This window comes from Manis pentadactyla, chromosome 9 (genome assembly GCF_030020395.1).
Source record: "Manis pentadactyla isolate mManPen7 chromosome 9, mManPen7.hap1, whole genome shotgun sequence".
NCBI lineage: Eukaryota > Metazoa > Chordata > Mammalia > Pholidota > Manidae > Manis > Manis pentadactyla.
The window spans coordinates 100,748,950-100,763,517 of NC_080027.1; the positions used below are offsets into that span (position 1 = coordinate 100,748,950).

At 43.1% G+C, this 14,568-nt stretch overlaps 1 protein-coding gene across 2 annotated transcripts in view; it reads right to left on the reverse strand.

Annotated features, from left to right (window-relative positions):
• FMN2 (formin 2) overlaps positions 1–14,568 on the reverse strand; it is a 326,516-nt gene that overhangs the window by 283,117 nt on the left and 28,831 nt on the right. For both annotated transcript variants that reach the window (XM_036918446.2, XM_057507879.1), the window contains exon 2: positions 5,868–6,034. In XM_036918446.2, coding sequence (XP_036774341.2) covers positions 5,868–6,034 — 167 coding nt within the window. The remainder of the gene's footprint in view (positions 1–5,867; positions 6,035–14,568) is intronic.

Consider the following 14,568-nt stretch of genomic DNA (forward strand, 5'->3'; position numbering starts at 1 on the left):
AAGAGTTCTTTGGAAAAATAGAGCAACTCTGTGTAGCAAGCCAATCTCTATCCCTTTTTGGTTCCTCTGTCTTAGGAATTCTGAGTGAAATAGAGGTCCTTATTCTTTGGGAAGGTGTTATATCATCTATACAGTAAGCCAGACATTCACACACACACATAAACACAGAGAGTTAAATACATAAGTCATGGGCCAATATTTGAGTGTAAGTATTTCTCCGAACCTGGAAAGCATGTGCTCACTATGGAGTGGCAGTGCACATGACACCAATGGTGGTTCACCTTCACAGTTTGCAATTACTCACCTGTAACTTTTCCTACTCTCGCCATTTCCATTCTCCATCCAGAAAGATGTGGGGAAGGAAAATTGGGAGGGTGGGGGGAATTATGATAATTACAGCAGTAAAATCACAAGTAGCAAATAGATTAAGAAAGAAGAGTGACAGTAAACCCAGAAGCAGTATCCAAGACAATAATTTCCAAGCCAATGCATTCCTGAGCAAACCCATTTTCCATCCTCTCCTCCACCTGTGTTTACATGATTATTAAAAATATGTAACTCTTGGTCATTCAAGACAACTCACTGAATAGGTCCTTCAGTTCCTCCTCTCCTGTCACAAAGGCTTTCCTTACAGCCCTCTTCAGACTTACTGAATGGCTATGCTAGGTTCTATGAAAGGAACTTGAATGACATTAAAAACAGTAATTGCTAATATCTTCTGGGCATTTAACATTTGCCAAGAATTGTGTAGTGCTTTATCAGTTCATCTTATTATAATACACGAAAAATTTTAGTCTGTGACCTTGGGTAAATGTCCTAACATTTTAAGTGGAGGAGATGGCCTTGGAGTCCACTCTAGGACTAGAATCTGCTCTTAATCACTCTGGGAGAGCTGATCCCTGTATTTACCATAGACCTGTGTTCCTATTATAAACACAGGGACACAGCATTGCACTGATCACAGGACACCTTCAGGTAAAATTTAATTTTCATTGGAGCATCATAGGGCAAACAGCCAATTATAATCCCTGTGTGAGGTCCTTCAAGGGAGAAACTACAGACTTGGATGGTTGCAGACTGAGGGGAGAGAATGGCACCCAATTTGAACAGTGTTCTATGAGAAAGGTGGAACGCAAACTGAGAAATAATAGTTTGGGAGCAGAAACAGTAGTGCTCACAGATCTGCAGAGCTGAGTGAAAGTACAGGCAGATGGGAAACTGATAGCTTCCAGCATGGGAGAGGATACCTGTGGAGGAGCAGGAAGGGAAGAGAGTCATGAGCTAGACAAGTAAAAAGGTGTTGAAGGCAGGATTCCATGGAGGTCCAAGGAACCTGTACTTCATTCTGACAGAGAAGCCACTTTACGGTACACTTTATGTAAAGTACAGCTTTACGGAGGCTGTACAGGGCAGGATTTCTCAACTATGCATATTTCCATACACACATATTCTCTTAGAGCTGAAAGAGGTGCCATAGCTTTTACTGCTTCTCAGAAAAAGACCTGTGTGGATTTGACAAAATAGCATCTAAGTATATTCTTCCAGCTATGAAAAAAAATGAATTCACATACAAATGATCATTTCTGTTCATTCACTTAAGTCTTCATTCTGGCTTTTGGTATCAGAGAGTAGAGGACATTTTGTATTTCATTAGTTTTTCTGGCATGGCCACTACTAGTTTTGATTAGTGAATTACATTTCAACAGGTTCACGATCATGCTTCCTTACTCCTTTCTGGCCTACATTTTCACGTCTCCCCTTTCTTTAATTCTAGCCTCACTAATACACTCTCTATAAATTAGTCCTATGTCCACTTACAAACATACCAAGGGGCTCCTGCCCAGCTGGTAAACATGGTGATTACTACATATTTAGCAAATCAGATCTGCCAAACTGAAAAATGCCCAGCATCCAAAAATATTCTACCAGAAAGATATTTAAGATCGGTTCTAAAGATTAAGTAGATATAATCATATACCCCTGCCAAAATCCTAGGGCCAAACAAACTTGCTTTTTTTGTGTGATGTGAGGAGATAATGTGACACCTGACAGGGTTATGGTTGAAGAAATTCTAGAAGAGCTTGCTAATGGATAACCAACAGTTATGAAAGGTAAACTATGGTTTTCTGGAATACAGCTGCTAATGACTATGATGCAGAAAAAGGGATCTCAATATGAAAAAAGAAATTTAAAGGAAAGGGAGACTTAAAGGATGAGATACTGGATGTGTGTTTTCGCTGGCTAGCTTTAGAATTGCTCTAGCTTAGAATTTTATTTTAGATTCACAACAAAAGATACACACACAAAAAAGTAAAAGGCAAATGTGAAGATCCTATCAGAGAATAAGCAAGTTGACGGTTTCTGGGTCCTCTGATTAGTAATAGAATTGGAGAAAGATAATAATGGACAATATGCTATCAGGCCCTTCAAGGAGCTCAGTCTTTCTCTCTGTGTTATGAATACATGGCTATGAAAAGTACCCTTTGGAGGACTGAGATACCTTTAGGTATCATGGCCCCAAATTTTGATTGGTTTCTAAAGTCAACATGATTCCACTTCAGAAAAAAACAAAATCTAATGTCTGCCAGGTGATATGCTACATATTAGTTTTCTAAATTAACAGAATCCTTTTCAAGAAAAGTATATAATGAGCACGTTCTGTCCTTATGACATTTTCTTCCTAAAACTGACCTGTCTTCTCCACCTCAGAAAATGGCACGACCATCCACCCAGTTACTCAGGATCAAACTCCAAGAAGCTGCCTGGGTTTCCTTTCTCCCTTGCCCCCGTGTCTCACCCACCAGAAGAGCCGTCCGCTCTCCTCCCGAGCCCACCCCACGCTGCCAGCTCCCCTCCTCCCTCCTCTGTCCCTCCGCCAACCACTGCGATGGCCCACCTGCCGCACCTGCTGCTACTTCTGCCCCCACCCCCCACATTCCACTGTTCAAACACCAGGCTTGATCATGTGAAATACACGTCAGACGTGTTCTTCCCCAGCACTTCCAAAACCTCCTGAAAGATCCCACTGGAAAAAAAATCCATTTCCCTCCCATGGCTTCCAAGACCCTGAATGTTCTGGCTCCTGAGTCCTTTCTGTCCTCGTCTCATGAAACTTCGGCGCCACAGACCCACAGACTGTGCCTTGCTGAGGTCACACCTGCATCCTCCAGGCCCCTTGCCTCCTGAACACCCAGAACTGACCTTCCCTGGGCCTCACCTCATGGCCTGTACTGAGGCTTCCCTCTATACCCTCTCTGCCCCCCTTCACTCTGTCACATTGCTTGGATTTATTTCCTTCACAGCACTTACCAGAAACTCATGTTAATTCATTACTTAGGCATTTGTTTTTTGTTTGTTGTTTATCTGTCTCTCCCCACCAGGAAGAGGATATGCATTTCAGAAACACAGGATTCTTATTTCTTTTGCTCACTGATATATCTCTTGAACCTAAAACACTGGCTGGTGCACAGAATAATCTGATTAACATCTGTGAGTGAATTAACATTATCGTTCAAAGCTCTTTGCTTATTGGTGTTCTTCAAACTCTAACCAAGTTAAAATGTGAGAGAGAATGTGAAGTCCTTTCCTATTTCCTATGGCAGTTCTAAAGCAAATGTTAGACCCTAAACATGTGCAAAACAACATGGACTCAAATCCAAAGGGTTGACTGAAGTAAGCTAACTCATAAACTGCATTAGAGACCCCAAATCAAAACTCCATGATGCCCTAATTACATGTGTAAGGGAGAGAACTGGAGGGCTGAGAAGATGGGACGCTGAGGAGATGGGAAGCTGAGAACACCTGCTAAGGGGGGTGGAGAGGGAGCCAAGCTTCTTCCCATGGGTGTTCTGTCTCGAAGGGCGACCGTCCTCAAGAGAATTGTAGGTTAGAAGCCTCCCAGCAGATTCTATACTACAGAAATCAGCAGAGAGACTAATTACCAGAAACTTCTCTCCCCACAGATAGGTGCATGCCTCCTATTTCCCCACTAATACCTCAGTCTACTCTTCTGAGTTTTGAAGAAAACCCTGACTGCACCTACACTAAGTGGGCAGTTCTGTGACTGAGCTGCCGCTGAAGGATACGCAACAACGCTTCCTACCAGAGCCCCTACCCTCTCATATCTGCTTTGTGTTCAGTTTGCCCCAGAAGTAGAGATGTAGTACAGAGCCAATGAGTGAAGTAGGAGAAAACGCAGCTGCATAAAGTTGGGGAAAAGAAATTCCCCATTCTGAGGAAATGCCTTGCATGTCATTAAGGGGTGTGACTGGTCTGTTTGCTTTTCACTCTCTAAGCCACACCCAGCTGCCCTCCAGCATGATGTGCAGGAGAAGTTACCAGTCTAACACAGGATCGGGTGAGGCAGGGGCTCAGAAGCAGCCAGTTTGGTGATATATATATATATATTTTTTTTTTTTTTTAAAGAGGAATAGGATTCCCCCATTCTTTTCCATTTATTTCAATTCCACATTTATTGAGTGATAAGGCTGTTTACTACTTAGCTATAAGGAAGGAGAACACAGTCAACTTGGGAATAGCTTTAATCAAAAAGTGGGCTTTAGACATGGCTAGTGTTTGCCTTCATCTGTACCATATTTATTTTAATTCCAACTTGCAAATGGGCGTATCTTCTAGAACACTGCTCTGCCACACACGCTTAGCCCACCACAGCGCCATCTCTATGACACACACCTCTCACAAAGAAAAAGAGAGGGAAAACTTTTTAATTATCTAGTTCTTCCCACAGAACAAAAAGATCTTCCTAGCAGTGATTACCTGCCATGTTATTAATAAATCAATCAACAGGCCTTAAGAAGGAAGCTTCACAAATCACAGCATGTCCTGGGGAATCTTCTTCCACATGGGAAGCACCCACAAGATCTCACAGTATCTGGTCTGATTTATTTTCCCAATATTGAAGGGAGATCAAGGAAGAACACAGGTTGTAATGGGTAAAGAAGAGAGAGAAGAGAAACAGGAACAGATATAGACATTTTATTACTTTCTATCATGGCTTGATCTCAGCCAGGGCCCATTTTCATTGTCTTTTGGAACTCCCCATTTTTTCACCCATTAATCAACAGCACATACATTGAAGGCACTACGGAAGGGCACAGTGGACAAATGCAACCAGCCCATATGAATGAGAGCCCACCTCTCTGCCTCACAGATACTGGCTCTGAACGAGTGAGCCAGCAGACCTTCAGTTTCCTTAGAAGAAATTCACATATGAGATAATTACCTAGCTGGGTTCTAGCTGCATACTTATGACAACTACCAGTGTCCCACATGCACCACATACCTGAGAAAGATCAGCAGTACTCTGGCTTGGGAATAATGCTGTGCTGGTATTTGTTATGAATCATGAACATACCTCTTGAATTGCCATCCTGCAGTATTAGCTCTCCTGGTGAAGGAGAGCTGGGAGAAGCAGACAGTGCTGCGTCATGTCAATAGTTAGTACCTAGATAACTTAGGAACGCCCTGAAATAGCATTCAAGGGCCCATAGGGACCTGCAGCCCACTGGGAACAAAGTTCTTGTCCTATGGAACAGCTTCCAAAGGAATGTCTATGGCTATGACCAGCCAAGTCAGAAACACTGACTCAGAGCTCCTTTAAATTCATCACTGATTAAAGCAGGCTAGAAGACTGTCAAGAGTGGCCAACTATTAAATACAGGAGATGTGGCAACTAATATCCTGGTCAGAAAGAGCAGTGTAGACACAGACTGAACTCAAGAGGCTAAAGGCATGAAGGTTTGCAACTCATGCTGGTTTATGAATTCTAGGGTGACTGCACAGACACGCATCCCCGTTGTCGAGGTATCAACTGCACCTCATAGACAAGAGGGAGTTCTCCCACTTACATCAAACGGAGCTGCACTCGACTGGGCGCGCTGATCACATGGCTCCCTGAAGCAGTCGCTGAAAGGGAGGAGGAGGCCCATGGCGATGATCCGGGAGCAAAACTTCTCTGCTTCCTCTGGAGGCCCGTTCTCCTGCTGGCTGAACAGCTTCTCCAACAGAGTTCGCCCTGCAGATGAAACGCGGTCATGAGGAGGGAGCACAGGCAGGTCACCTGGCTCCGAATCCCCCAGGGAGGACGGCAGACACAGCCAGGGAGCAACACCGTCGCCAAGGCTACTGACCTGGCAGGGAGCAACCTCTCAGGCTGAGAGAAGACTGCAGTCTGAGGCCAGGGGCGCCGCATGGGACAAGGCAGCTCTGGTCTGCTCTCCCGTCCCTCCAATACCCCCCAGCTCTGGTCTGCTCTCCCATCCCTCCAATACCCCCCACCCCAGAAGAGAGAGGGCCCTGTTACAGGCCGTCATCCTCCATCTGGGGAACGCACCCTCACCTTTGGGTCACGTTGGCCACCCACGTCCTCTCGCTGTTCACCCTGCTGCCGGCTCCGAGAGGGAGCACTTAGTGACCACCATCTGGTAAGAAACGTCAGTGGCATGGCCATGGGGAGGGACAGAAATGAGGAGACGGGGAGGCAGGCAAGCCACCCACCCGGGAGAAAAGGAGAGAGCTGGCCAGTAAAAACGTTACTGCGAGCAGGAAAGCAAGAGGGTAAAACTCAAATTTTTCTCATGTGCTCCTCAGAACCTTAACTCCAGGGCAGGATGGAACTTCAGATGGTTTGCTTAGGAGACAGGGGAGAGGCTCACTGAGAAGAGGACACAGGAGCCAGAGGGCCTGGGCCACTTCGCCCTGTTGTTCTCGGCCCCGGCTGCCCTGAGTCACACTGGGAGACAGGATGGCGGGAAGTGGAGGCGGGCAGCAATATATACTGGCCACCAGCCGATTCTAACAGCCAGGGCTGAGAGCCACGAGCCAGCCCCTAATCCAGTTCTGAGCCTCCCCACTCTCATCCATTAGCCTCTGGGGTTTATGGAGCTGCTCTCTGCACTAACCACCCAGGGCAGGAGGAAGAGAACCCTCCAGGCCCTTCCAGTGCCCAGCTGTGTTCTCCTGCCTGCCCTGCCCCTGCCCTGCCCTCTAGGGTAGGATTCTGTCTTCAAATTTAGGTTAAAGGCACTCATTCAGAAAATCCTTTGGTGTCCCTCTTCCACAGCCTTTGGGCCCTTCAGAGCTCCTTTGTGTTAATATTTAATAAATAATTTGTGTAGTTATTTGTTTAATGTCTGCCTCCCTTCCTGAAACAAACTCCAACAGCCAGCATATATCCTGCCATCCTGGCCACTTGCACTGAAGAAACATCAGTTAAGTAATTTTCAGGATTTCTGAATAAATGTAGTGCTAAGATTCCATGACAGACTCATTCCCATCCTGGTCAGAACTGGCCGTGAAACACCAGCTATACCAGGGCTCAGCACACTTTTCCTAAAGGGCCAAGCAGTAGGCTTTGAGGGCCAAGGAAGGTCTCTATTGCATCTTGTTCTTTGATTTTGTTTGGTTATGCTTTTAACAACTAAAAATGTAAAAGCATCCTTAGTTTGGGGCTCTGCAAAAACCAGGCCTGTGTCTACACTCCAGTTCCACCTACATTTCCAGTGTTTCAGTGTTCAAGGCTGCCAGGACACTAGCTATGCAAAGTCCATGCCTCTTTCTCTTTCTGCTTGTAAAAATCTAATTTCAAACTCTGTGTCTGATGTGTGGAATGACAAAGCAGAACAAAAGAGGCCTCTCTATTTTCTCCATTCTTTAGGTCACTAGAGAACATTCTTTGGTCTCCCAGGACAGTTTTGGCAGGGGTGGTGAGGGGGTGGCAGGGAAGGAATAAAGGCTTTTTTCCCTACAGAACCGTGGTTTGCCTGCACCTACCCAGAATAAAACACCTAGGAAACTGCATCTCTCAATTCTCACCTGATTAATTATCATTACAGTATCCCCATCTTACACATCCTGCGGTATGATTGGAAACAGCCAGAAACCTAATTAGTGCTTCCCTATGACTCAGATATTGTGTCTGAGAACAAATAAAGGAGACAGGATCGTGTGTGTGTGTGTGTGTGTGTGTCTGTCTGTCTGTCTGTCTATGAGTGAGTATGAGTAAATGTGTTTTGCGTAAATCAAGCCAAATCAAAAGGGGTTACAGAACAACGTGGAAGAGAGAGAGGAATGACCCGCCCACATCTCGGGTTCTATGATGGGCAGATGCCCCTCAATCCTTAATCCAGGGTTTCTCAACACGGGCCGGATGATCCTGCACCGCAGGGGCTCCCCACACACTGTGAGATGGTCAGCGCATCCCTGGCCACTGCTCACCAGATGCCAGCAGCGCCACCACCCACCTCCAGCTGTAACAGCCAATGTCACCATAGAGAAATGTCCCCTGGGTGGTACAATGACCTCCAGGGAGAGGCCCCTTCCTGAGCCTCTCTGAAGGGAACCTCACCTCTTGCAGGACCAGTGACCTGGCTGCCCCTTGACTCCTCCTCCTGAAGATATCTCAGTAGAGTCGTGTTCCATCGACTCCCACATATCTTAGGGACAGGAATTGGGTGATGTCTCTGATCCCCAGGAACACTTTCAAATGACTTATTCTCCTTCAAAACCATCAGCTACCTTAAAACTCCTGACACTGACTGACCACCTGCCGTTCCTCTCCCTCCTGCCAGCCGCCAACCACCTTCATTCGGAAGCCCCATCACTAAATACTTTACCTCCTTACTCAACGGCCCTGTTTGCCACCTCTGCTCCTACTGTCATTGGCACCACACTCAGGGAGGTAACTCACCTCAGACCTTGAGTCCTTGCCTCTAACCAAGGTTCCCTCCATGTACACTAGTGACGCAGTCCCACATCGTTATCAGGAATAGGTCTACCTCTGAAAGACCAATATCAAGGTTTGCTCCAGCCCTCCCGTGACTTCCCAAGATCCTCAGGGTACAAGCCACCTCCCCACCAGGACTGAAGAGGCCCCCCTTCTCCTGCCCACACGCCTCCCTCCTCTCACAGGGCCTCTGGTCTCCCTGCTGCTCACTGAGCTCCCTCACTGGGAACTCTGCTCTAGGATGCCCCGCCCATGCCTGAATGACTCACCGGCTCTTCCATGTCACTCAGGCCGCTGCTCAATTGTCACATCCACTGAGAGGCTTCCTGAGTACCCTCTCTCACATAGCACACCCATCCCTCCTTTTCCCATAATTCCATTAACACATCAGGGAGCTCAGCCCTGAAGTGTATGTCTCTCTCCCCGTGAAACATAAACTCCACCTAAGCAGGCTCTGCTGTTTGGTCCCCACCCTTTACCTGGTGCCTCAGGGAGGGCCTGGTACACAGCAGGTGGTCAATTCTAGAGCTTTTATTCTAGAATGCTAACTCTCCATCCCCCCCAGGGACCTTGAACCAGTCACCCCACCACTGTCACATGGCCCACCACGTCCTTCCTCCCCAACTCAACTTCCATGTCCCACCATTACCATCAAATCTCCAAACACCGAGGCACACTCATCCCTGTCTCCCTCCATCCTGTCAACTTGGCAAAGCTCACTCCGGGCTAGGCATGCACCCTCTCGTTCCATGTACCTGAGCAGCACCTGAGCAACTCAAGGCTGAGAGACACATACATGTCGCCTGTTTAACACTGTGACTATAAGCCTCAACTAAGCCCAGTGCTTCCCTGTATTCTCACCTAAGCTTCTACTCTTCAACACAGTTTTATACACTCTCCCCCACAACTCAGTCTTTCCAGTGATGAGATGATGCTCTTCTCCAATCATTTATTGAGAATATGGAAGATTCCAGGACAACTGCTAACACACACAGGCGCCCACACCCGTACCCTGCTCTGCCTTCTTCCTCAAGGTGGACACAGGCCCTGCTCCACACAAAGTTCTTCCTCTTGGGTTAAGAATAGAATCCTTGCTGGATGCTCAGAACTTTACTTCTTTATTCTCCCAAAACAAGAACATTTTCCTCTCACTGCATATTTTCAGAACCACACAAACATGCTCGATTTTTGAAAATCTCCCTTGAGCCCACATCACTCCTCACCCCGTCTACTCTCCAAGTTCTTGGTTTCCTTTCACATCAAACTGCTAGCCAGAACTACCTACACGGCTACTCTGGTCCCTCACTCTCAGCTCAGTGCACTCTTAGTTAGAGAAGTCTAATTTGGAAGTCTAACCAGACATCCATCCATACAATGCAACAGAAACTGGTAGACATATGACACAAAAGTATTTCTCTCTTCATCTTACTCGTTTGCTTAATCTGTCAAAGAAGTTTCACTGTTGACCCACTCTTACACCTTAAAATGGTTTCCTAGCATCTTCATGATACCACCCCCTGTTTGCCCCACCTCACTGGCCATTGTCACTCAAGTTCCCATTACTGGCTTCTCTACTCAACATGTTATTGCAGTCCTTCTTGGCTCATCCTATGGCAAACTCCCCCAGCTCCTCTTACAGTCTCTCCTACAATCGCACCCAGTCTATACACAACCCCTCCTTGAAAAAGGGCAGACTTCTGTGTCTACCTCAGCCATGGAGTGCAGTGGAAGTGACAGCACACTTGGACAGAATGCAGGAGGCAGCTAAGTGACATCCTGAAGGCTGTATTTCAGTAGCAGCAGGAATGGAGAAGAAGGTGAGAATTCAAAAAGCATCACTGGCAGTGAGTTTTTCAATATTTTCCCTCCAGCATCCCTCAGCCAGGACTCAAATCAGCCTGAAACCCAAAAGTGGGCAACAGCATTGACAGGGAAAGCTTTAGGGAGCAATGTGGCAAAGTATGTTAATAATCTTTAAAACATTCACCCCTTGCCTCAAAAATTCAACTTTGGAAAATCTATCCTAGCCAATCATTTAGAGGTATATTCAAAGAGTAATACATCCAGGATTATTGGGAAGAGTAAATGAGATAATGCATGCAAAGGGTTTAGCACAGATCTGGTACAATAATAAACAGGTTATGGCTAGTAAAAAAAATTAAAGAAACTAAAAACATCCAACAAAAAAGACATTATATACATGATGGCTTACTATACAGCCATTAAGTCATGCTACAATAGAAGAAGAATAATTTAAACATAGTGAGTATATAAATAAGAATAAGAAAAACAAAACTCAATATGCATCACTGGACAATGCAAGAGCACCAGTCATCACTAACAACAGAGAATTAATGGGAAATTAATGAAGCCTTTATCCTGCCTTTGCAGAGTGTACTATATTTCAGGGTAATAAAAGATACCTGTGAATAGAAGTTCTCAGTCCAGAAAAATGCCAGCCAAAAAAGCACTACCCCATTAACCCTGTAGCTGACAGTGCTGCAGTACAGGCAGAGGGAAGCCCCATCCACAGCAACTCCAGCAGAGACTTCTGCATGATCACAGAGACACTGAAATAGACACTCAGGTCATGGAAGCACAGAGTGCCCCTACCAAAAGGAACCTCAGGAAGACAATACCAACACATATAATAATTAAAATGGCAAAGATCAAGGATAAGGACAGAGTATTGAAAGTAGCCAGAGAGAGAAAAAAGCTTACTTATAAAGGAAATCCCATCAGGCTATCAGCACACTTCTCAGCAGAAACTTTACAGGCTAGAAGGGAGTAGCATGATATACTTAATGTAATGAAACAGAAGGACCGCCAACCAAGAATCCTCTACCTGGCAAGATTATCATTATTTAAACTTGAAGCAGGGATTAAACAATTTTCAAATAAACAAAACTTGAAGGAATTCACCACCAAAAAGTTAGTCCTACAGGATGTTAAAGGGACTGCGGTATATTGAAATATTCCTAAGGCTAAATAGCTTTCACCAGTGAAAATAAACCACAGTAAAGGCAGTAGACCAATCAATTACCAAGCAAGTATGAAATTAAATCAAAAGAAGCAAAAATCAACTATTCACAAAATCAGTCAAGGCATACACAAAAGTCCAGATTATAACATCTAATACATAAAGTGTGGAGGAGGAAGAAGAAGGAAAAAAATGTACCTTTAGATTGTGTTTGAAATTGAGTAATCAGCAATTTAAAATAGACTGTTATATATTAAGGAAGCTGTCCTTGAACCTTTGGTAACCACAAAAGCCTGCAAAAGGAGAGAAGGAAGGATGGAAGGAGGGAAGATCTAATCACAACACTAAAGAAATCCACCAAATATCAAGAGAAGAGTATAAGAGAGAAAAAAAGGAACAGCATTAAAAACAACCAGAAAACAATAAAATGGTAATAATTATCTATCTATCAATAATCACCTTAAATGTAAATGGACTGAATTCATCAATCAAAAGACATAGAGTGGCAGAATGGATAAGGAAACGAGACTCATCTATATGCTGCCTACAAGAGACTCACTTCAGACCCAGAGTCATACACAGACTAAAAGTGAAGAGATTGAAAAATATATTTCATGCAAATAATAGGGAGAAAAAAATCAAGAGTAGCAGTACTTAGACAAAATTGATTTCTAAATAAAGAAAGTCACAAGAGACAAAGAAGGACATTATATAATGATAAAGGGGTCAGTCCAACGATGTACAGATTCAACAATGTAGATATAACCATTATAAATATCTATGCACCCAATATAGGAGCACCTAAATATGTGAAACAAATACTAAAAGAATTAAAGGGGGAAATAAACTGTAACACATTCATTTTAGGAGACTTTAACACACCACTCACATCAACAGACAGATTAACCAGACAGAAAATAAGTAAGGAAACAGAGGGACAGAACAATACATTAGATCAGATGGCCTTAACAGAAAGCTACAGAACATTTCACCCAAAAGCAGCAAGATACACATTCTTCTCAAGTGTATATAGAATGTTTTTCAAAATAGATCGCATACTAGACCACAAAAACAGCTTCAAAAAATTAAAAAACATTGACATTGCATCAAGCAGCTTCTCAGACCACAATGGTATGAAACTAGAAATAAATTTTAAAAAGAAAACAAAAAAAGCCTACAAACACATGGAGGCTAAACAACATGCTTTTAAATAGTAAGTGGATCAATGACCAAACTAAAACAGAAATTAAGCAATACATGGAAGACAAATGAAAATAAAAACTCCACAGTCCAAAACCTGTGGGATGCAGTAAAGACAGTTCTAAGAGGAAAGTTCATAGTAATACAGGCTTATCTCAAAAAACAAGAACAATCCCAAATAAACAGTCTAAACTCACATTAAAGAAACTATAAAAGAAATGCAGCACAAAGTTAGTAGAAGGAGGGACAAAGATCAGAGTAGAAATAAATAAAATCGAGAAGAATAAAACAGTAGAAAGAAATCAATGAAACCAAGTGCTGGTTCTTTGAGAAAATAAACAAAATAGATAAACCTGTAGCCAGACTTATCAAGAAAAAAATAGAGTCTACACACATAAACAAAATCAGAAATGAAGACAGAATAATCACAACAGACACCACAGAAATTCAAAGAATTATTAGGGAATACTATGAAAAATTATATGCCAATAAATTAGGCGACCTAAGAGAAATGGACAACTTTCTAGAAAAATACAACCTTCCAAGACTGACCCAGGAAGAAACAGAAAAACTGAAATTACCAGCAATGAAATTGAACTGAGAACCAAAAAACTACCCCAAAACAAAACTCCAGGTCCAGATGGCTTCACAGCTGACTTCTATAAAATATTTAAAGAAGTGCTAATACCCATCTTTCTTAAAGTATTCCAAAAAAATAGAAGAAGAGAGAATACGTCCAATTCATTCTATAAAGGCAGCATCACTAATACCAACGTCAAACAAAACACTACAAAAAAAGAAAATTATAGACCAATATCCCTGATGAACATAGACGCAAAAATACTCAAAAAAATGTAAACAAACCTAATTAAAAAATATATCAAAAAGATCATCCATCATGACCAAGTACAATTTATTCCAGAGATGCAAGGACAGTACAATATTTGTAAATCAATAATATCATACACCACATTAGTAAAATGAATAAAAACCACATGATCATCTCAATAGACACTGAAAAAGCATTTGACAAAATTTAACCTCCATTCATGATAAAAACTCCTAACAAAATGGGTATAGAGGGTACGTACCTCACATAATAAAGGCCATATATGACAAACCCACAGCCAACATCATACTTAATAGAGAAAAGCTGAAAGCTGAAAGCTTTTCCTCTAAGATTGGGAACAAGACAAAGATGCTCACTCTCACTACTTTTATTCAACATAGCACAGGAGACCTAGCCATAGCAATCAGACAACACAAAGAGAAAAGGCATCCAAATTGGTAAGAAAGAAATTAAAATGTCACTATTTGCAGACAACATGATATTATAAAAAGAAAACCCAAAGACTCCACCAAAAAAGTATTAAAACTAATAACTGAATCCAGCAAAATTGCAGGATACAAAATTAATACACGGACATCTGTCACATTCTTATATACTAACAGCAAGCTAGCAGAAAGAGAACTCAGGAAAACAACTGCATCAAAAAGAATAAAATACCTAGGAATAAACCTAACCAAGGAGGTGAAAGACCCTTACACTGAAAAGTATAAGACACTCATGAGAGAAATTAAAGACGACACCAATAAATGGAAATCTATCCCATGCTCATGGGTAGAAAGAACTAATATGTCAAAA